The 23,502-nt window shown below is 43.3% G+C and overlaps 1 protein-coding gene across 1 annotated transcript; it reads right to left on the reverse strand.

Annotated features, from left to right (window-relative positions):
* Positions 1-1,888: 1,888 nt before the first annotated feature.
* LOC133135696 (mucin-2-like) lies at positions 1,889-6,411 on the reverse strand. The gene is made up of 5 exons (XM_061252894.1): positions 5,946-6,411; positions 4,426-5,855; positions 4,212-4,276; positions 3,781-3,926; positions 1,889-3,387 (listed from the first exon to the last, which is right to left on the reverse strand). The coding sequence occupies exons 1-5, from the start codon at positions 6,358-6,360 to the stop codon at positions 3,383-3,385; spliced, it is 2,061 nt and encodes a 686-aa protein (XP_061108878.1). The 5' UTR covers positions 6,361-6,411; the 3' UTR covers positions 1,889-3,382.
* Between the last annotated feature and the right edge of the window lie 17,091 nt (positions 6,412-23,502).

A 23,502-nucleotide genomic window follows, 5' to 3' on the forward strand; every position in this document is an offset into this window, starting at 1 on the left:
CAGAAAACAATCGAGGTTGCAGTATCAAGGCAAATACATATCTCTGAGCACTTTTTTTGTTGTGGCAGAAAGCAGGTAACGTTCGCACAGGTACATTTTACTGCAGTTTCGAGATACAATGTGCACTGGGGGGTGCTAAAGGGAACTTTAGACCTTAAATTACTGGAGAAAACGTATATTCTCAAGAGACTGTCGTGACCACTCAGCTGATTTAAATTGGGGTAGTGGTTTAATTTAATGGTTTTACGTCAGCTTTCCCAGTTTGCGACCTGTTTTCGATAACCACGTTTATTGAATAATATGTCGGACTACTTACCGTAATTATAACAGACAATATTAAATCGAATAATGTATTAACCTTAATTTCTATTTTTTTAAATCTATTTTTCTTCATTAATCTTCACTTACTCTGTTGTTAGTCTACCTAATACGTAAAATGAGAAGTTAAGGGCTTTTAGGGTTGATTTTAAAATCATATTCTTTACTAAAAAGGCTTTGAATGGTTTGGCTCCTCTGTAGTTAGCAGAGCTTGTATTGTCCTCCTGGACAACTATAACAGCTCAGTCAGTGTGAGTGTCTTCTTTTAAGACTAAATTGAAGACACATTTCAATAGATTAGCTTTGATTGCCTCTTAATTTTTTTTCTTTTCTGTTTCCTTTTGCACTGTATACTGTACTTGCTTGTCGGTATATTGCTTCAACTTTTAATGTTTTATTTTGATTGTTTGTTAAAGCACCACGTGCTCTGTTTGAAAGGTGCTATATAAATAAATAAGTAAATAAAATCCACCCTGTAAGAACAGGTAGCTTTCAAGACACAAAACCAGGTGCATAATAAACTTTTATATAACATACACCAGCTTTGAGAGTTTGGTAACAAAGGAAAAGAAAAGGAAAAAAATTCCCCTGGAAAACAAATTCCATGCTTTTGAAACAAAAGGCATGCTTTCAGGAAAAGCATTTATGTGACATGCTGGTAATTACCTGGAAAGTGAAAAGTAGGAAGTGATATTGGTCACCCTGAAACAAGCATGATTTAAAAAATCATGGTAAAATCAGGTAAACTTAACATTAATTACCTGAAATTTTCATCGAAATTTAAGTGAAATATCTATTAAAGTTGGTCTTAACAGATTAACCATATGGTAATGTACATTTCATGTCCGTATTTAGTGGATAGATGGCTGTGCTCTGACATTTGTCATTCAGGTGCATCAGACTGTTATGACTGCTGCAGCAGGTTTATCAAAATAAGCAAATTTGATAAAGGCGACTCTGTGTCGCATCTATGTTCACGGGGCAAAAAGGAGCACTGCATTACTGGTTCTTTTCCTGATAGTTCGAGCAGCACATGGAGTGGAGAGGAAAGCCGATGAGCTGATGAGCTGATCTCCTACAGCCTACTGTTTATTGCATATTTTTTACTAAGTGATGGGCAGTATGCAAAAAACATCTTCCTTACTATCTTCCAATTGTGCTGTGGAAATGTGATAAGATGTTCCGCCCTTGTGACCATGCTTACGTCAGCGAAAACGTCCTGAATTGCCACAGCAATTGTCTAGATAGAATGTCTGGACTGAATTTAAGCTGTATAGATTGCTCAGGATAGGATTGTCTACCATCACAAGGGTGGTATTAAAATATGTATTTCACAACAGGAAATGCTCAGGCATCTTTTATGTAAGGACAAAGAAATGTCATATATGTCAGGGCTCTAAGCAGCCTTGTAGCCAAAGGTTATTTCTAGAGGCAAAAAGTTATTTATGGCTGTAAACACTTTTAAAGACTTGTTTGTTTGTTTGTAAGCGTTTACAAAACAAAACACATTCATATTTGTAACCAGATTTTAAGGCACAATTTCATTTGGGCATACTTTCAAGACAGTGACTGAACAAGAAGGTAGTTTATTTTTTATTTTCTATGTTGGTTATGGCTGGTTACAGAAATAGCTCATTCTGTAACTAGCTACTTTTTACTTCATGGTCAACACATACACACATCAGTACAGCACAGTGATTTCGTGCAACTTCCAAGGCCATTATCAGAATGGCTTTTCCATAACAGGGCAATGAGGCCATTAGTGATGATTCAGCAGAGACACAGGTAAGCACTGGAAAGGGTGTGACAATAGGAATTATATTACTTTCCTGCTTTGTCACCGGTGTGCACTTGATCTGACCCATGAAGCAAGTTATGCCTGTGAATTAACAGGATTGTGTGCTTAATCAATCTTACTCTAATCATATAATCCAGATTTGTTTGAACAAGACCTGTCAGTCCTGTAGACATCTGATAATGTTCTGTCTACGGTGCAGTGTCTGTCTGATACTACAGAATAAATATATGAGTACCTTGATCTGTGACTTTGTATAGGTTGTGAAGGATTTCCAGAAATGTTTACAAAGCACAGACTTTTGTGAATGCGCTGTCCAAATTTGGACACAAACTATTAGCAAAGAGACATAATCATTGTTTAGTCTTTAAAATGCCAGTGAAGCTAATTGCATTATAGAATATTATGTTTGCTTTATTGGAATGCACTGGATGGCCACTGTCCTCTACAGAGGAAAAAGCAATACATTTTGGGCCTAATTTATCAATATTTTCCTAAATTTGCATGTAAATGTACGTGCAATTGGAAGAAAATGAACAAATTCAGCTGGATTTACACAGCTTTTTTGTATCAGCCACAACATTAAAACCACCTGCTTAAACTTATAAACTTGTCTATAAACACTTCATATTTCATTGTATGATATGTGTACTTATATGTGCAGATAATCATACGTGAATTATGTTCAAAAGTTTAATTTTTTAAATGAAAATGGAAATCTTGTAAGCTCCTTGGGAGTGGGGGGTGCATTGATTTGTTAAATATCTTAACAGATGCTCCAGGAGCTGTAGAATTGTTTATATTTAAAGAAAAAATAAAGACCACCCGCCATATTTTAAAATGCATGGGATCTATTCCTCAATAAATTCCAGCACATGCAGTACCATATAATTCCAATGGAGGGAAGAAAGGTGAAACTAATGTAGAATTAGATGCCATGCATTTTTAAATATGGCGGGTGGTCTTTATTTATTTTTTAAGATGAAAAATTCTATCACTGCGGTTGACACATTTCAGTAGTTTAAAATAAACAATGCAAAGAACAACAGGTTATTTCTTTTACATCAAATCTGCCCTTTCATTTGGCAGCTATCAGTGTGTTAATGTAGGTGTCATTGATGCGGTCACACGGTTCATGACATGGTTGATCTGTGTAGCTGCTTTAAGCAATGGATCATGTTGCTTCAGGCATTTGTGTCAAATTGAATGATTGGAAGGTCGGTGGGTGGGACACCTGTGGTGCTGGTGTTCTGGTTTAGCTTCTGCCAGTCATCCTGTTGTGAGGAAAAAAAAGTGTTGAGAAAGAAACTTTTTTACTTCACACCAGAGACCTGGCAGAAAAACATAACATTTTTTGACATAATAGAAATGTCTTAGAAGACAAAAACATGTAGTGAAAATATTTTTTAAAACATTATGCATTTTTATTTTTATTGAATGTTTTGTTTTGTGTGGATTTCAGCATAGTAGAATTTGTATGAATTTAAAAATGAATTTCCGGGTCTTAGGAGGCTGTAGGAGATTGTTGTCTGGCCCTGTTCTGCAATAGAATATCAGGCTGGAATGAACACCCCTGTGGACCATTGCTTTCGGGAAGAATCAATGGGGCCAGAGACTGCATTACTGCATTAACTTTTATGTCAGCTGGTCGATCAGGCTGTACTTACGTGCAATGATACTACCTGGTATAACATCCAGTTGAGACTGCCCAGTACTCAAAGCTGCAGATAAATAATCCACAACTGTGTCTCTGCTTGGAACCACTCCCTGATTCATGAATGTAAGAGTCACATCAACACCCACTGATCCATTCCTGTAGGAGAAGAGGAAGAACATTTTTATCTTTAAGGTGCTACATACAATATATTGATTTCTCCTGAAAAAGGTACATGTGATTTTGAACTTTGGAGGGACAATGTATTTCATGTATAATTCAATTGGTACAATTAATGCAACTATACGTTTGGAATCAAAATATTACACTTGAATATACATTCTCATATAAACTTGGTCAGGGTTTAATTAACAATCAGTTTTTTGTATGTACAGGCCAGAGAGGCCACCTTTATTTCCCATTGGAAATTGGGAAATGACTCACCAGAAGCCATCCACTTGGCATCGCACAAAGGTCTTTGGGTACATTGTCTTAAAAACAGGGCTCACCTATGGACACACACAAACACATACACACACACACACACACACACACACACACACAGAATTATGAGCTGAAACAGTTCATTGAATTGTGGTATTCTGCCATGAAAATTTGATGATCCTATAACATGTAGTTAATTCACGTCATCACACACCTCCTCTGTCACATTTCTAGCTAGCTCCAAGTACTCGGGTGTGTTTGGATCCCAGTAAGCAGAGTGAAATACCCTGCTTATTCGCATTTGCAGGCCCAGTGTCCCATCTGCTCCTATGTTGTTCCCTGTTGCCATTGTGTTAGGGCTGTGTGCATCCTTTGGGTCGGGCCCACTGGAACGGACTTCCCTGATAGGGTCATCCTTAGTTCTGTTGGTACTGCTCAAGGGGACAGTACCAGAAACGGACATTGCAGAAATGGTTTCACAAATTACTACTGGATACTGAAATTGAACGGGGTTTACAACAACGAGTCTTGGCTTTTGTGAAAAAAAGATAAGGGTTCCTTTGGTAGGTGCAGCTGATTTTTCTTCTGTGGTACCAGAGGAAAAGTGGGATGTGGTGCTGAATGGGGTTGTGATATGGACAGAGGCTGGTTTCTGGGAGGAATTCTTATTTGTGGCTACGGATGCCTCCTCTAAGGCCATTGTTATTGGAGTTGAATTAGTAGCCATGACAACAGTTGCTGGATCTGTTGGTGGTGTAGTACTGGGAGATGAATCTGTGGGCTGAGCTGTGAAAGTTGAGGGAATAGTGGTGGGGGCTGAGGAGGATTTTGTGCTTTGTGAGGCTGAAGTAAGGACGTGAGTTCTGGTGACTGAGGGAATGCTTGTACTGTCAGCTATAGCTAGTGATACAATCGGGGTAGCCAAAATTGTCAAATAATTCATAGAGGCTGAAGGCACTGGTGTATGTCCAATAACAGAAGTTTCACTTGTTGCCATTGGAGGGTTTGTCCAGTCATTGGAGGGTGTTGCCTTTGTGAGTGTTGTTGCTGGTGTTAAAATATTATGTGGTTTAGGTGTAGAAATGGAAGTAATAGATGTAGTTATTAGGGATGAAGTGATCTGACTTGTTGTTCGATGTGAAGAAAGGGTTCTGGTTCTGTGATTATTGAAATCAGTAGTTGTAGCTGAAGGTACAAGAGTAGTGGCAGCAGTTGCCATGGGAATTGTAGTGGCTAAAAAGTCTGTTGTGGTCCTTGAGGTGGTAATGGTTCCTGGGGCTGAAATAACATTTGTGGCCGTAGATGGAACTAAGAGAGTGGTAGTTGATGTATCCTTAACGGGGACTTCCGATGTAGCTATGGAAGGAGCGCTTGTATGTGGGGATTTAACAATTGCGGTTGTGAAGGCTGTTGTGATACTAGTTGTTGTGGGTCTTGATGGAAGTGTTGTGGCTGTGTGAATTGTGAAACCTGCGCTTGAAGCTGAAGGTGCAAGAGTAGAGGCAGTACTTTTCCTGGGGTTGGGAGTTGAAGGAGCTAAAGTGCCTATTGTAATCATGAAGGAAGTATTAATATGAAAGTTTGTTAGAGCAGAAGTGGCATTTGTAGTTGTGGCCTCTGTGCCTGTAGATGCAGCTGAGGAAGCTGTTGAGGAAACAGAAGTTATTAAGGATGGCATTTTGCTTTTACTTGTGGGCTCTGAACTGGTAGGTGTAGGCCTGTCAGTTGGTATACCTGTAGTTATGGGTTCTAAAGTCATACTGGTGGCAGTGAAGACTGGAGTTATGGCTGCAGGGCTTATAGATGTGGGTTCATTTTTAAGAGCTGTAGCTGTGGTAGTCATTGTCTGGGCTGAGGTAGTTGATGTTTCCAGGATGGTGGCTTCAGACGTAGCTGTGGAAGTGGAGCTCACATCTTGGGATTTTGCTATTTCTGTTATGAATATGGGAGTCATAGGGGGTGAAAAGTTGGTTTTCCTCACTGGGACAGGTGTAGAATTAGTTGTCAGAGGAGCTAATGTGACTTTTGAGTTTCTGCGAGCTATCGTGGTCCGAGTGGTCATGGGACTTGAAGAAATTGTTGTGTCCGTATAAATTGAGGAATCTGTAGTTGTAGCTGAGGGCATAATAGAAGTGGAAGTAGCTGTCATGGCGTTAGGAATTGTATGGGCTAAAAGGTCTGTTGTGGTCACGAAGGCAGTATTCATATTACTGGTTGTCGGACCAGGTGGAACATTTGTGGTTGTGGACTCTGTGCGTGTAGATGCAGCTGAGGAAGCTGTTGAGGAAACAGAAGTTATTAAGGATGGCATTTTGCTTTTACTTGTGGGCTCTGAACTGGTAGGTGTAGGCCTGTCAGTTGGTATACCTGTAGTTATAGGTTCTAAAGTGATACTGGTGGCAGTGAAGACTGGAGTTATGGCTGCAGAGCTTATAGATGTGGGTTCATTTTTAAGAGCTGTAGCGGTGGTAGTCATTGTCTGGGCTGCTGTAGTTGATGTTTCCATGATGGTGGCTTCAGACGTAGCTGTGGAAGTGGAGCTCACATCTTGGGATTTTGCTGTTTCTGTTATGAATATGGGAGTCATAGGGGGTGAAAAGTTGGTTTTCCTCACTGGGACAGGTGCAGAATTAGTTGTCAGAGGAGCTAATGTAACTTTTGAGTTTCTGCGAGCTATCGTGGTCCGAGTGGTCATGTGATTTGAAGAAATTGTTGTGTCCGTATAAATTGAGGAATCTGTAGTTGTAGCTGAGGGCATAATAGTAGTGGAAGTAGCTGTCGTGGCGTTAGGAATTGTAGGGGCTAAAAGGTCTGTTGTGGTCACGAAGGCAGTATTCATATTACTGGTTGCCGGACCAGGTGGAACATTTGTGGTTGTGGACTCTGTGCCTGTAGATGCAGCTGAGGAAGCTGTTGAGGAAACAGAAGTTATTAAGGATGGCATTTTGCTTTTACTTGTGGGCTCTGAACTGGTAGGTGTACGCCTGTCAGTTGGTATACCTGTAGTTATGGGTTCTAAAGTCATACTGGTGGCAGTGAAGACTGGAGTTATGGCTGCAGGGCTTATAGATGTGGGTTCATTTTTAAGAGCTGTAGCTGTGGTAGTCATTGTCTGGGCTGCTGTAGTTGATGTTTCCATGATGGTGGCTTGAGACGTAGCTGTGGAAGTGGAGCTCACATCTTGGGATTTTGCTATCGCTGTAATGAATATGGGAGTCATAGGGGGTGAAAAGTTGGTTTTCCTCACTGGGACAGGTGCAGAATTAGTTGTCAGAGGAGTCAATGTAACTTTTGAGTTTCTGCGAGCTATCGTGGTCCGAGTGGTCATGTGATTTGAAGAAATTGTTGTGTCCGTATAAATTGAGGAATCTGTAGTTGTAGCTGAGGGCATAATAGTAGTGGAAGTAGCTGTCGTGGCGTTAGGAATTGTAGGGGCTAAAAGGTCTGTTGTGGTCACGAAGGCAGTATTCATATTACTGGTTGCCGGACCAGGTGGAACATTTGTGGTTGTGGACTCTGTGCGTGTAGATGCAGCTGAGGAAGCTGTTGAGGAAACAGAAGTTATTAAGGATGGCATTTTGCTTTTAGTTGTGGGCTCTGAACTGATAGGTGTAGGCCTGTCAGTTGGTATACCTGTAGTTGTGGGTTCTAAAGTCATACTGGTGGCAGTGAAGACTGGAGTTATGGCTGCAGGGCTTATAGATGTGGGTTCATTTTTAAGAGCTGTAGCTGTGGTAGTCATTGTCTGGGCTGCTGTAGTTGATGTTTCCATGATGGTGGCTTGAGACGTAGCTGTGGAAGTGGAGCTCACATCTTGGGATTTTGCTATCGCTGTAATGAATATGGGAGTCATAGGGGGTGAAAAGTTGGTTTTCCTCACTGGGACAGGTGTAGAATTAGTTGTCAGAGGAGCTAATGTAACTTTTGAGTTTCTGCGAGCTATCGTGGTCCGAGTGGTCATGGGACTCGAAGAAATTGTTGTGTCCGTATAAATTGAGGAATCTGTAGTTGTAGCTGAGGGCATAATAGTAGTGGAAGTTGCTGTCATGGCATTAGGAATTGTAGTGGCTAAAAGGTCTGTTGTGGTCACGAAGGCAGTATTCATATTACTGGTTGTCGGACCAGGTGGAACATTTGTGGTTGTGGACTCTGTGCCTGTAGATGCAGCTGAGGAAGCTGTTGAGGAAACAAAAGTTATTAAGGATGGCATTTTGCTTTTACTTGTGGGCTCTGAACTGGTAGGTGTAGGCCTGTCAGTTGGTATACCTGTAGTTATGGGTTCTAAAGTGATACTGGTGGCAGTGAAGACTGGAGTTATGGCTGCAGGGCTTATAGATGTGGATTCACTTTTAAGAGCTGTAGCTGTGGTAGTCATTGTATGGGCTGCTGTAGTTGATGTTTCCTTAATGGTGGCTTGAGACGTAGCTGTGGAAGTGGAGCTCACATCTTGGGATTTTGCTATCGCTGTAATGAATATGGGAGTCATAGGGGGTGAAAAGTTGGTTTTCCTCACTGGGACAGGTGTAGAATTAGTTGTCAGAGGAGCTAATGTAACTTTTGAGTTTCTGCGAGCTATCGTGGTCCGAGTGGTCATGGGACTTGAAGAAATTGTTGTGTCCGTATAAATTGAGGAATCTGTAGTTGTAGCTGAGGGCATAATAGTAGTGGAAGTAGCTGTCATGGCGTTAGGAATTGTAGGGGCTAAAAGGTCTGTTGTGGTCACGAAGGCAGTATTCATATTACTGGTTGCCGGACCAGGTGGAACATTTGTGGTTGTGGACTCTGTGCCTGTAGATGCAGCTGAGGAAGCTGTTGAGGAAACAGAAGTTATTAAGGATGGCATTTTGCTTTTACTTGTGGGCTCTGAACTGGTAGGTGTACGCCTGTCAGTTGGTATACCTGTAGTTATGGGTTCTAAAGTCATACTGGTGGCAGTGAAGACTGGAGTTATGGCTGCAGGGCTTATAGATGTGGGTTCATTTTTAAGAGCTGTAGCTGTGGTAGTCATTGTCTGGGCTGCTGTAGTTGATGTTTCCATGATGGTGGCTTCAGACGTAGCTGTGGAAGTGGAGCTCACATCTTGGGATTTTGCTATCGCTGTAATGAATATGGGAGTCATAGGGGGTGAAAAGTTGGTTTTCCTCACTGGGACAGGTGCAGAATTAGTTGTCAGAGGAGTCAATGTAACTTTTGAGTTTCTGCGAGCTATCGTGGTCCGAGTGGTCATGTGATTTGAAGAAATTGTTGTGTCCGTATAAATTGAGGAATCTGTAGTTGTAGCTGAGGGCATAATAGTAGTGGAAGTAGCTGTCGTGGCGTTAGGAATTGTAGGGGCTAAAAGGTCTGTTGTGGTCACGAAGGCAGTATTCATATTACTGGTTGCCGGACCAGGTGGAACATTTGTGGTTGTGGACTCTGTGCGTGTAGATGCAGCTGAGGAAGCTGTTGAGGAAACAGAAGTTATTAAGGATGGCATTTTGCTTTTAGTTGTGGGCTCTGAACTGATAGGTGTAGGCCTGTCAGTTGGTATACCTGTAGTTGTGGGTTCTAAAGTCATACTGGTGGCAGTGAAGACTGGAGTTATGGCTGCAGGGCTTATAGATGTGGGTTCATTTTTAAGAGCTGTAGCTGTGGTAGTCATTGTCTGGGCTGCTGTAGTTGATGTTTCCATGATGGTGGCTTGAGACGTAGCTGTGGAAGTGGAGCTCACATCTTGGGATTTTGCTATCGCTGTAATGAATATGGGAGTCATAGGGGGTGAAAAGTTGGTTTTCCTCACTGGGACAGGTGTAGAATTAGTTGTCAGAGGAGCTAATGTAACTTTTGAGTTTCTGCGAGCTATCGTGGTCCGAGTGGTCATGGGACTCGAAGAAATTGTTGTGTCCGTATAAATTGAGGAATCTGTAGTTGTAGCTGAGGGCATAATAGTAGTGGAAGTTGCTGTCATGGCATTAGGAATTGTAGTGGCTAAAAGGTCTGTTGTGGTCACGAAGGCAGTATTCATATTACTGGTTGTCGGACCAGGTGGAACATTTGTGGTTGTGGACTCTGTGCCTGTAGATGCAGCTGAGGAAGCTGTTGAGGAAACAAAAGTTATTAAGGATGGCATTTTGCTTTTACTTGTGGGCTCTGAACTGGTAGGTGTAGGCCTGTCAGTTGGTATACCTGTAGTTATGGGTTCTAAAGTCATACTGGTGGCAGTGAAGACTGGAGTTATGGCTGCAGGGCTTATAGATGTGGATTCACTTTTAAGAGCTGTAGCTGTGGTAGTCATTGTATGGGCTGCTGTAGTTGATGTTTCCATAATGGTGGCTTGAGACGTAGCTGTGGAAGTGGAGCTCACATCTTGGGATTTTGCTATCGCTGTAATGAATATGGGAGTCATAGGGGGTGAAAAGTTGGTTTTCCTCACTGGGACAGGTGTAGAATTAGTTGTCAGAGGAGCTAATGTAACTTTTGAGTTTCTGCGAGCTATCGTGGTCCGAGTGGTCATGGGACTTGAAGAAATTGTTGTGTCCGTATAAATTGAGGAATCTGTAGTTGTAGCTGAGGGCATAATAGTAGTGGAAGTAGCTGTCATGGCGTTAGGAATTGTAGGGGCTAAAAGGTCTGTTGTGGTCACGAAGGCAGTATTCATATTACTGGTTGTCGGACCAGGTGGAACATTTGTGGTTGTGGACTCTGTGCCTGTAGATGCAGCTGAGGAAGCTGTTGAGGAAACAGAAGTTATTAAGGATGGCATTTTGCTTTTACTTGTGGGCTCTGAACTGATAGGTGTAGGCCTGTCAGTTGGTATACCTGTAGTTGTGGGTTCTAAAGTCATACTGGTGGCAGTGAAGACTGGAGTTATGGCTGCAGGGCTTATAGATGTGGGTTCATTTTTAAGAGCTGTAGCTGTGGTAGTCATTGTATGGGCTGCTGTAGTTGATGTTTCCATGATGGTGGCTTGAGACGTAGCTGTGGAAGTGGAGCTCACATCTTGGGATTTTGCTATCGCTGTAATGAATATGGGAGTCATAGGGGGTGAAAAGTTGGTTTTCCTCACTGGGACAGGTGTAGAATTAGTTGTCAGAGGAGCTAATGTAACTTTTGAGTTTCTGCGAGCTATCGTGGTCCGAGTGGTCATGTGATTTAAAGAAATTGTTGTGTCCGTATAAATTGAGGAATCTGTAGTTGTAGCTGAGGGCATAATAGTAGTGGAAGTTGCTGTCATGGCATTAGGAATTGTAGGGGCTAAAAGGTCTGTTGTGGTCACGAAGGCAGTATTCATATTACTGGTTGTCGGACCAGGTGGAACATTTGTGGTTGTGGACTCTGTGCCTGTAGATGCAGCTGAGGAAGCTGTTGAGGAAACAGAAGTTATTAAGGATGGCATTTTGCTTTTACTTGTGGGCTCTGAACTGGTAGGTGTAGGCCTGTCAGTTGGTATACCTGTAGTTATGGGTTCTAAAGTGATACTGGTGGCAGTGAAGACTGGAGTTATGGCTGCAGGGCTTATAGATGTGGATTCACTTTTAAGAGCTGTAGCTGTGGTAGTCATTGTATGGGCTGCTGTAGTTGATGTTTCCATAATGGTGGCTTGAGACGTAGCTGTGGAAGTGGAGCTCACATCTTGGGATTTTGCTATCGCTGTAATGAATATGGGAGTCATAGGGGGTGAAAAGTTGGTTTTCCTCACTGGGACAGGTGTAGAATTAGTTGTCAGAGGAGCTAATGTAACTTTTGAGTTTCTGCGAGCTATCGTGGTCCGAGTGGTCATGGGACTTGAAGAAATTGTTGTGTCCGTATAAATTGAGGAATCTGTAGTTGTAGCTGAGGGCATAATAGTAGTGGAAGTAGCTGTCATGGCGTTAGGAATTGTAGGGGCTAAAAGGTCTGTTGTGGTCACGAAGGCAGTATTCATATTACTGGTTGTCGGACCAGGTGGAACATTTGTGGTTGTGGACTCTGTGCCTGTAGATGCAGCTGAGGAAGCTGTTGAGGAAACAGAAGTTATTAAGGATGGCATTTTGCTTTTACTTGTGGGCTCTGAACTGGTAGGTGTACGCCTGTCAGTTGGTATACCTGTAGTTATGGGTTCTAAAGTCATACTGGTGGCAGTGAAGACTGGAGTTATGGCTGCAGGGCTTATAGATGTGGGTTCATTTTTAAGAGCTGTAGCTGTGGTAGTCATTGTCTGGGCTGCTGTAGTTGATGTTTCCATGATGGTGGCTTCAGACGTAGCTGTGGAAGTGGAGCTCACATCTTGGGATTTTGCTATCGCTGTAATGAATATGGGAGTCATAGGGGGTGAAAAGTTGGTTTTCCTCACTGGGACAGGTGCAGAATTAGTTGTCAGAGGAGTCAATGTAACTTTTGAGTTTCTGCGAGCTATCGTGGTCCGAGTGGTCATGTGATTTGAAGAAATTGTTGTGTCCGTATAAATTGAGGAATCTGTAGTTGTAGCTGAGGGCATAATAGTAGTGGAAGTAGCTGTCGTGGCGTTAGGAATTGTAGGGGCTAAAAGGTCTGTTGTGGTCACGAAGGCAGTATTCATATTACTGGTTGCCGGACCAGGTGGAACATTTGTGGTTGTGGACTCTGTGCGTGTAGATGCAGCTGAGGAAGCTGTTGAGGAAACAGAAGTTATTAAGGATGGCATTTTGCTTTTACTTGTGGGCTCTGAACTGGTAGGTGTAGGCCTGTCAGTTGGTATACCTGTAGTTATGGGTTCTAAAGTGATACTGGTGGCAGTGAAGACTGGAGTTATGGCTGCAGGGCTTATAGATGTGGATTCACTTTTAAGAGCTGTAGCTGTGGTAGTCATTGTATGGGCTGCTGTAGTTGATGTTTCCATAATGGTGGCTTGAGACGTAGCTGTGGAAGTGGAGCTCACATCTTGGGATTTTGCTATCGCTGTAATGAATATGGGAGTCATAGGGGGTGAAAAGTTGGTTTTCCTCACTGGGACAGGTGTAGAATTAGTTGTCAGAGGAGCTAATGTAACTTTTGAGTTTCTGCGAGCTATCGTGGTCCGAGTGGTCATGGGACTTGAAGAAATTGTTGTGTCCGTATAAATTGAGGAATCTGTAGTTGTAGCTGAGGGCATAATAGTAGTGGAAGTAGCTGTCATGGCGTTAGGAATTGTAGGGGCTAAAAGGTCTGTTGTGGTCACGAAGGCAGTATTCATATTACTGGTTGTCGGACCAGGTGGAACATTTGTGGTTGTGGACTCTGTGCCTGTAGATGCAGCTGAGGAAGCTGTTGAGGAAACAGAAGTTATTAAGGATGGCATTTTGCTTTTACTTGTGGGCTCTGAACTGGTAGGTGTACGCCTGTCAGTTGGTATACCTGTAGTTATGGGTTCTAAAGTCATACTGGTGGCAGTGAAGACTGGAGTTATGGCTGCAGGGCTTATAGATGTGGGTTCATTTTTAAGAGCTGTAGCTGTGGTAGTCATTGTCTGGGCTGCTGTAGTTGATGTTTCCATGATGGTGGCTTCAGACGTAGCTGTGGAAGTGGAGCTCACATCTTGGGATTTTGCTATCGCTGTAATGAATATGGGAGTCATAGGGGGTGAAAAGTTGGTTTTCCTCACTGGGACAGGTGCAGAATTAGTTGTCAGAGGAGTCAATGTAACTTTTGAGTTTCTGCGAGCTATCGTGGTCCGAGTGGTCATGTGATTTGAAGAAATTGTTGTGTCCGTATAAATTGAGGAATCTGTAGTTGTAGCTGAGGGCATAATAGTAGTGGAAGTAGCTGTCATGGCGTTAGGAATTGTAGGGGCTAAAAGGTCTGTTGTGGTCACGAAGGCAGTATTCATATTACTGGTTGTCGGACCAGGTGGAACATTTGTGGTTGTGGACTCTGTGCCTGTAGATGCAGCTGAGGAAGCTGTTGAGGAAACAGAAGTTATTAAGGATGGCATTTTGCTTTTACTTGTGGGCTCTGAACTGATAGGTGTAGGCCTGTCAGTTGGTATACCTGTAGTTGTGGGTTCTAAAGTCATACTGGTGGCAGTGAAGACTGGAGTTATGGCTGCAGGGCTTATAGATGTGGGTTCATTTTTAAGAGCTGTAGCTGTGGTAGTCATTGTCTGGGCTGCTGTAGTTGATGTTTCCATGATGGTGGCTTGAGACGTAGCTGTGGAAGTGGAGCTCACATCTTGGGATTTTGCTATCGCTGTAATGAATATGGGAGTCATAGGGGGTGAAAAGTTGGTTTTCCTCACTGGGACAGGTGTAGAATTAGTTGTCAGAGGAGCTAATGTAACTTTTGAGTTTCTGCGAGCTATCGTGGTCCGAGTGGTCATGGGACTCGAAGAAATTGTTGTGTCCGTATAAATTGAGGAATCTGTAGTTGTAGCTGAGGGCATAATAGTAGTGGAAGTTGCTGTCATGGCATTAGGAATTGTAGTGGCTAAAAGGTCTGTTGTGGTCACGAAGGCAGTATTCATATTACTGGTTGTCGGACCAGGTGGAACATTTGTGGTTGTGGACTCTGTGCCTGTAGATGCAGCTGAGGAAGCTGTTGAGGAAACAAAAGTTATTAAGGATGGCATTTTGCTTTTACTTGTGGGCTCTGAACTGGTAGGTGTAGGCCTGTCAGTTGGTATACCTGTAGTTATGGGTTCTAAAGTGATACTGGTGGCAGTGAAGACTGGAGTTATGGCTGCAGGGCTTATAGATGTGGATTCACTTTTAAGAGCTGTAGCTGTGGTAGTCATTGTATGGGCTGCTGTAGTTGATGTTTCCATAATGGTGGCTTGAGACGTAGCTGTGGAAGTGGAGCTCACATCTTGGGATTTTGCTATCGCTGTAATGAATATGGGAGTCATAGGGGGTGAAAAGTTGGTTTTCCTCACTGGGACAGGTGTAGAATTAGTTGTCAGAGGAGCTAATGTAACTTTTGAGTTTCTGCGAGCTATCGTGGTCCGAGTGGTCATGGGACTTGAAGAAATTGTTGTGTCCGTATAAATTGAGGAATCTGTAGTTGTAGCTGAGGGCATAATAGTAGTGGAAGTAGCTGTCATGGCGTTAGGAATTGTAGGGGCTAAAAGGTCTGTTGTGGTCACGAAGGCAGTATTCATATTACTGGTTGTCGGACCAGGTGGAACATTTGTGGTTGTGGACTCTGTGCCTGTAGATGCAGCTGAGGAAGCTGTTGAGGAAACAGAAGTTATTAAGGATGGCATTTTGCTTTTACTTGTGGGCTCTGAACTGATAGGTGTAGGCCTGTCAGTTGGTATACCTGTAGTTGTGGGTTCTAAAGTCATACTGGTGGCAGTGAAGACTGGAGTTATGGCTGCAGGGCTTATAGATGTGGGTTCATTTTTAAGAGCTGTAGCTGTGGTAGTCATTGTATGGGCTGCTGTAGTTGATGTTTCCATGATGGTGGCTTGAGACGTAGCTGTGGAAGTGGAGCTCACATCTTGGGATTTTGCTATCGCTGTAATGAATATGGGAGTCATAGGGGGTGAAAAGTTGGTTTTCCTCACTGGGACAGGTGTAGAATTAGTTGTCAGAGGAGCTAATGTAACTTTTGAGTTTCTGCGAGCTATCGTGGTCCGAGTAGTCATGTGATTTAAAGAAATTGTTGTGTCCGTATAAATTGAGGAATCTGTAGTTGTAGCTGAGGGCATAATAGTAGTGGAAGTTGCTGTCATGGCATTAGGAATTGTAGGGGCTAAAAGGTCTGTTGTGGTCACGAAGGCAGTATTCATATTACTGGTTGTCGGACCAGGTGGAACATTTGTGGTTGTGGACTCTGTGCCTGTAGATGCAGCTGAGGAAGCTGTTGAGGAAACAGAAGTTATTAAGGATGGCATTTTGCTTTTACTTGTGGGCTCTGAACTGGTAGGTGTAGGCCTGTCAGTTGGTATACCTGTAGTTATGGGTTCTAAAGTGATACTGGTGGCAGTGAAGACTGGAGTTATGGCTGCAGGGCTTATAGATGTGGATTCACTTTTAAGAGCTGTAGCTGTGGTAGTCATTGTATGGGCTGCTGTAGTTGATGTTTCCATAATGGTGGCTTGAGACGTAGCTGTGGAAGTGGAGCTCACATCTTGGGATTTTGCTATCGCTGTAATGAATATGGGAGTCATAGGGGGTGAAAAGTTGGTTTTCCTCACTGGGACAGGTGTAGAATTAGTTGTCAGAGGAGCTAATGTAACTTTTGAGTTTCTGCGAGCTATCGTGGTCCGAGTGGTCATGGGACTTGAAGAAATTGTTGTGTCCGTATAAATTGAGGAATCTGTAGTTGTAGCTGAGGGCATAATAGTAGTGGAAGTAGCTGTCATGGCGTTAGGAATTGTAGGGGCTAAAAGGTCTGTTGTGGTCACGAAGGCAGTATTCATATTACTGGTTGTCGGACCAGGTGGAACATTTGTGGTTGTGGACTCTGTGCCTGTAGATGCAGCTGAGGAAGCTGTTGAGGAAACAGAAGTTATTAAGGATGGCATTTTGCTTTTACTTGTGGGCTCTGAACTGATAGGTGTAGGCCTGTCAGTTGGTATACCTGTAGTTGTGGGTTCTAAAGTCATACTGGTGGCAGTGAAGACTGGAGTTATGGCTGCAGGGCTTATAGATGTGGGTTCATTTTTAAGAGCTGTAGCTGTGGTAGTCATTGTATGGGCTGCTGTAGTTGATGTTTCCATGATGGTGGCTTGAGACGTAGCTGTGGAAGTGGAGCTCACATCTTGGGATTTTGCTATCGCTGTAATGAATATGGGAGTCATAGGGGGTGAAAAGTTGGTTTTCCTCACTGGGACAGGTGTAGAATTAGTTGTCAGAGGAGCTAATGTAACTTTTGAGTTTCTGCGAGCTATCGTGGTCCGAGTGGTCATGTGATTTAAAGAAATTGTTGTGTCCGTATAAATTGAGGAATCTGTAGTTGTAGCTGAGGGCATAATAGTAGTGGAAGTTGCTGTCATGGCATTAGGAATTGTAGGGGCTAAAAGGTCTGTTGTGGTCACGAAGGCAGTATTCATATTACTGGTTGTCGGACCAGGTGGAACATTTGTGGTTGTGGACTCTGTGCCTGTAGATGCAGCTGAGGAAGCTGTTGAGGAAACAGAAGTTATTAAGGATGGCATTTTGCTTTTACTTGTGGGCTCTGAACTGGTTGGTGTAGGCCTGTCAGTTGGTATACCTGTAGTTATGGGTTCTAAAGTGATACTGGTGGCAGTGAAGACTGGAGTTATGGCTGCAGGGCTTATAGATGTGGGTTCATTTTTAAGAGCTGTAGCTGTGGTAGTCATTGTATGGGCTGCTGTAGTTGATGTTTCCATGATGGTGGCTTGAGACGTAGCTGTGGAAGTGGAGCTCACATCTTGGGATTTTGCTATCGCTGTAATGAATATGGGAGTCATAGGGGGTGAAAAGTTGGTTTTCCTCACTGGGACAGGTGTAGAATTAGTTGTCAGAGGAGCTAATGTAACTTTTGAGTTTCTGCGAGCTATCGTGGTCCGAGTGGTCATGGGACTCGAAGAAATTGTTGTGTCCGTATAAATTGAGGAATCTGTAGTTGTAGCTGAGGGCATAATAGTAGTGGAAGTTGCTGTCATGGCGTTAGGAATTGTATGGGCTAAAAATTCTGTTGTGGTCACGAAAGCAGTATTCATATTACTGGTTGTCGGACCAGGTGGAACATTTGTGGTTGTGGACTCTGTGCCTGTAGGTGCAGCTGAGGAAGCTGTTGAGGAAACAGAAGTTATTAAGGATGGCATTTTGCTTTTACTTGTGGGCTCTGAACTGATAGGTGTAGGCCTGTCAGTTGGTATACCTGTAGTTGTGGGTTCTAAAGTCATACTGGTGGCAGTGAAGACTGGAGTTATGGCTGCAGGGCTTATAGATGTGGGTTCATTTTTAAGAGCTGTAGCTGTGGTAGTCATTGTCTGGGCTGCTGTAGTTGATGTTTCCATGATGGTGGCTTCAGACGTAGCTGTGGAAGTGGAGCTCACATCTTGGGATTTTGCTATCGCTGTAATGAATATGGGAGTCATAGGGGGTGAAAAGTTGGTTTTCCTCACTGGGACAGGTGTAGAATTAGTTTTCAGAGGAGCTAATGTACCTTTTGAGTTTCTGCGAGCCATCGTGGTCCGAGTGGTCATGTGATTTGAAGAAATTGTTGTGTCCGTATAAATTGAGGAATCTGTAGTTGTAGCTGAGGGCATAATAGTAGTGGAAGTAGCTGTCGTGGCGTTAGGAATTGTAGTGGCTAAAAGGTCTGTTGTGGTCACGAAGGCAGTATTCATATTACTGGTTGTCGGACCAGGTGGAACATTTGTGGTTGTGGACTCTGTGCCTGTAGATGCAGCTGAGGAAGCTGTTGAGGAAACAAAAGTTATTAAGGATGGCATTTTGCTTTTACTTGTGGGCTCTGAACTGGTAGGTGTAGGCCTGTCAGTTGGTATACCTGTAGTTATGGGTTCTAAAGTCATACTGGTGGCAGTGAAGACTGGAGTTATGGCTGCAGGGCTTATAGATGTGGATTCACTTTTAAGAGCTGTAGCTGTGGTAGTCATTGTATGGGCTGCTGTAGTTGATGTTTCCATGATGGTGGCTTCAGACGTAGCTGTGGAAGTGGAGCTCACATCTTGGGATTTTGCTATCGCTGTAATGAATATGGGAGTCATAGGGGGTGAAAAGTTGGTTTTCCTCACTGGGACAGGTGTAGAATTAGTTGTCAGAGGAGCTAATGTACCTTTTGAGTTTCTGCGAGCCATCGTGGTCCGAGTGGTCATGTGATTTGAAGAAATTGTTGTGTCCGTATAAATTGAGGAATCTGTAGTTGTAGCTGAGGGCATAATAGTAGTGGAAGTAGCTGTCGTGGCGTTAGGAATTGTAGTGGCTAAAAGGTCTGTTGTGGTCACGAAAGCAGTATTCATATTACTGGTTGTCGGACCAGGTGGAACATTTGTGGTTGTGGACTCTGTGCCTGTAGATGCAGCTGAGGAAGCTGTTGAGGAAACAAAAGTTATTAAGGATGGCATTTTGCTTTTACTTGTGGGCTCTGAACTGGTAGGTGTAGGCCTGTCAGTTGGTATACCTGTAGTTATGGGTTCTAAAGTCATACTGGTGGCAGTGAAGACTGGAGTTATGGCTGCAGGGCTTATAGATGTGGATTCACTTTTAAGAGCTGTAGCTGTGGTAGTCATGGTATGGGCTGCTGTAGTTGATGTTTCCATAATGGTGGCTTGAGACGTAGCTGTGGAAGTGGAGCTCACATCTTGGGATTTTGCTATCGCTGTAATGAATATGGGAGTCATAGGGGGTGAAAAGTTGGTTTTCCTCACTGGGACAGGTGTAGAATTAGTTGTCAGAGGAGCTAATGTAACTTTTGAGTTTCTGCGAGCTATCGTGGTCCGAGTGGTCATGGGACTTGAAGAAATTGTTGTGTCCATATAAATTGAGGAATCTGTAGTTGTAGCTGAGGGCATAATAGTAGTGTAAGTAGCTGTCATGGCGTTAGGAATTGTATGGGCTAAAATGTCTGTTGTGGTCACGAAAGCAGTATTCATATTACTGGTTGTCGGACCAGGTGGAACATTTGTGGTTGTGGACTCTGTGCCTGTAGATGCAGCTGAGGAAGCTGTTGAGGAAACAGAAGTTATTAAGGATGGCATTTTGCTTTTACTTGTGGGCTCTGAACTGGTAGGTGTAGGCCTGTCAGTTGGTATACCTGTAGTTATGGGTTCTAAAGTCATACTGGTGGCAGTGAAGACTGGAGTTATGGCTGCAGGGCTTATAGATGTGGATTCACTTTCAAGAGCTGTAGCTGTGGTAGTCATTGTATGGGCTGCTGTAGTTGATGTTTCCATAATGGTGGCTTGAGACGTAGCTGTGGAAGTGGAGCTCACATCTTGGGATTTTGCTATCGCTGTAATGAATATGGGAGTCATAGGGGGTGAAAAGTTGGTTTTCCTCACTGGGACAGGTGTAGAATTAGTTGTCAGAGGAGCTAATGTAACTTTTGAGTTTCTGCGAGCTATCGTGGTCCGAGTGGTCATGGGACTTGAAGAAATTGTTGTGTCCGTATAAATTGAGGAATCTGTAGTTGTAGCTGAGGGCATAATAGTAGTGGAAGTAGCTGTCATGGCGTTAGGAATTGTATGGGCTAAAAGGTCTGTTGTGGTCATGAAGGCAGTACTCATATTACTGGTTGTCGGACCAGGTGGAACATTTGTGGTTGTGGACTCTGTGCCTGTAGATGCAGCTGAGGAAGCTGTTGAGGAAACAGAAGTTATTAAGGATGGCATTTTGCTTTTCCTTGTGGGCTCTGAACTGGTAGGTGTAGGCCTGTCAGTTGCTATACCTGTAGTTATGGGTTCTAAAGTGATACTGGTGGCAGTGAAGACTGGAGTTATGGCTGCAGGGCTTATAGATGTGGGTTCATTTTTAAGAGCTGTAGCTGTGGTAGTCATTGTCTGGGCTGATGTAGTTGATGTTTCCATGATGGTGGCTTGAGACGTAGCTGTGGAAGTGGAGCTCACATCTTGGGATTTTGCTATCGCTGTAATGAATATGGGAGTCATAGGGGGTGAAAAGTTGGTTTTCCTCACTGGGACAGGTGTAGAATTAGTTGTCAGAGGAGCTAATGTAACTTTTGAGTTTCTGCTAGCTATCGTGGTCCGAGTGGTCATGGGACTTGAAGAAATTGTTGTGTCCATATAAATTGAGGAATCTGTAGTTGTAGCTGAGGGCATAATAGTAGTGGAAGTAGCTGTCATGGCGTTAGGAATTGTATGGGCTAAAATGTCTGTTGTGGTCACGAAAGCAGTATTCATATTACTGGTTGTCGGACCAGGTGGAACATTTGTGGTTGTGGACTCTGTGCCTGTAGATGCAGCTGAGGAAGCTGTTGAGGAAACAGAAGTTATTAAGGATGGCATTTTGCTTTTACTTGTGGGCTCTGAACTGGTAGGTGTAGGCCTGTCAGTTGGTATACCTGTAGTTATGGGTTCTAAAGTGATACTGGTGGCAGTGAAGACTGGAGTTATGGCTGCAGGGCTTATAGATGTGGATTCACTTTTAAGAGCTGTAGCTGTGGTAGTCATTGTATGGGCTGCTGTAGTTGATGTTTCCATAATGGTGGCTTGAGACGTAGCTGTGGAAGTGGAGCTCACATCTTGGGATTTTGCTATCGCTGTAATGAATATGGGAGTCATAGGGGGTGAAAAGTTGGTTTTCCTCACTGGGACAGGTGTAGAATTAGTTGTCAGAGGAGCTAATGTAACTTTTGAGTTTCTGCGAGCTATCGTGGTCCGAGTGGTCATGGGACTTGAAGAAATTGTTGTGTCCATATAAATTGAGGAATCTGTAGTTGTAGCTGAGGGCATAATAGTAGTGGAAGTAGCTGTCATGGCGTTAGGAATTGTATGGGCTAAAATGTCTGTTGTGGTCACGAAAGCAGTATTCATATTACTGGTTGTCGGACCAGGTGGAACATTTGTGGTTGTGGACTCTGTGCCTGTAGATGCAGCTGAGGAAGCTGTTGAGGAAACAGAAGTTATTAAGGATGGCATTTTGCTTTTCCTTGTGGGCTCTGAACTGGTAGGTGTAGGCCTGTCAGTTGCTATACCTGTATTTATGGGTTCTAAAGTGATACTGGTGGCAGTGAAGACTGGAGTTATGGCTGCAGGGCTTATAGATGTGGGTTCATTTTTAAGAGCTGTAGCTGTGGTAGTCATTGTCTGGGCTGATGTAGTTGATGTTTCCATGATGGTGGCTTGAGACGTAGCTGTGGAAGTGGAGCTCACATCTTGGGATTTTGCTATCGCTATAATGAATATGGGAGTCATAGGGGGTGAAAAGTTGGTTTTCCTCACTGGGACAGGTGTAGAATTAGTTGTCAGAGGAGCTAATGTAACTTTTGAGTTTCTGCGAGCCATCGTGGTCCGAGTGGTCATGGGACTTGAAGAAATTGTTGTGTCCATATAAATTGAGGAATCTGTAGTTGTAGCTGAGGGCATAATAGTAGTGGAAGTAGCTGTCATGGCGTTAGGAATTGTATGGGCTAAAATGTCTGTTGTGGTCACGAAGGCAGTATTCATATTACTGGTTGTCGGACCAGGTGGAACATTTGTGGTTGTGGACTCTGTGCCTGTAGATGCAGCTGAGGAAGCTGTTGAGGAAACAGAAGTTATTAAGGATGGCATTTTGCTTTTACTTGTGGGCTCTGAACTGGTAGGTGTAGGCCTGTCAGTTGGTATACCTGTAGTTATGGGTTCTAAAGTCATACTGGTGGCAGTGAAGACTGGAGTTATGGCTGCAGGGCTTATAGATGTGGGTTCATTTTTACAAGCTGTAGCTGTGGTAGTCATTGTATGGGCTGATGTAGTTGATGTTTCCATGATGGTGGCTTGAGACGTAGCTGTGGAAGTGGAGCTCACATCTTGGGATTTTGCTTTCGCTGTAATGAATATGGGAGTCATAGGGGGTGAAAAGTTGGTTTTCCTCACTGGGACAGGTCCAGAATTAGTTGTCAGAGGAGCTAATGTAACTTTTGAGTTTCTGCGAGCCATCGTGGTCTGAGTTGTCATGGGACTTGAAGAAATTGTTGTGTCCGTATAAATTGAGGAATCTGTAGTTGTAGCTGAGGGCATAATAGTAGTGGAAGTTGCTGTAATGGCGTTAGGAATTGTATGGGCTAAAAGGTCTGTTGTGGTCACGAAGGCAGTATTCATATTACTGGTTGTCGGACGAGGTGGAACATTTGTGGTTGTGGACCCTATTCCTGTAGATGCAGCTGAGGAAGCTGTTGAGGAAACAGAAGTTATTAAGGATGGCATTTTGCTTTTACTTGTGGGCTCTGAACTGATAGGTGTAGGCCTGTCAGTTGGTATACCTGTAGTTATGGGTTCTAAAGTGATACTGGTGGCAGTGAAGACTGGAGTTATGGCTGCAGGGCTTATAGATGTGGGTTCATTTTTAAGAGCTGTAGCTGTGGTAGTCATTGTATGGGCTGATGTAGTTGATGTTTCCATGATGGTGGCTTGAGACGTAGCTGTGGAAGTGGAGCTCACATCTTGGGATTTTGCTATCGCTGTAATGAATATGGGAGTCATAGGGGGTGAACATTTGGTTTTCCTCACCGGGACAGGTTTAGAATTAGTTGTCAGAGGAGCTAATGTAACTTTTGAGTTTCTGCGAGCTATCGTGGTCCGAGTGGTCATAGGACTTGAAGAAATTGTTGTGTCTGTATAAATTGAGGAATCTGTAGTTGTAGCTGAGGGCATAATAGTAGTGGAAGTAGCTGTCGTGGCGTTAGGAATTGTATGGGCTAAAAGGTCTGTTGTGGTCACGAAGGCAGT

Source organism: Conger conger, chromosome 8 (genome assembly GCF_963514075.1).
Source record: "Conger conger chromosome 8, fConCon1.1, whole genome shotgun sequence".
Classification (NCBI taxonomy): Eukaryota; Metazoa; Chordata; class Actinopteri; order Anguilliformes; family Congridae; genus Conger; species Conger conger.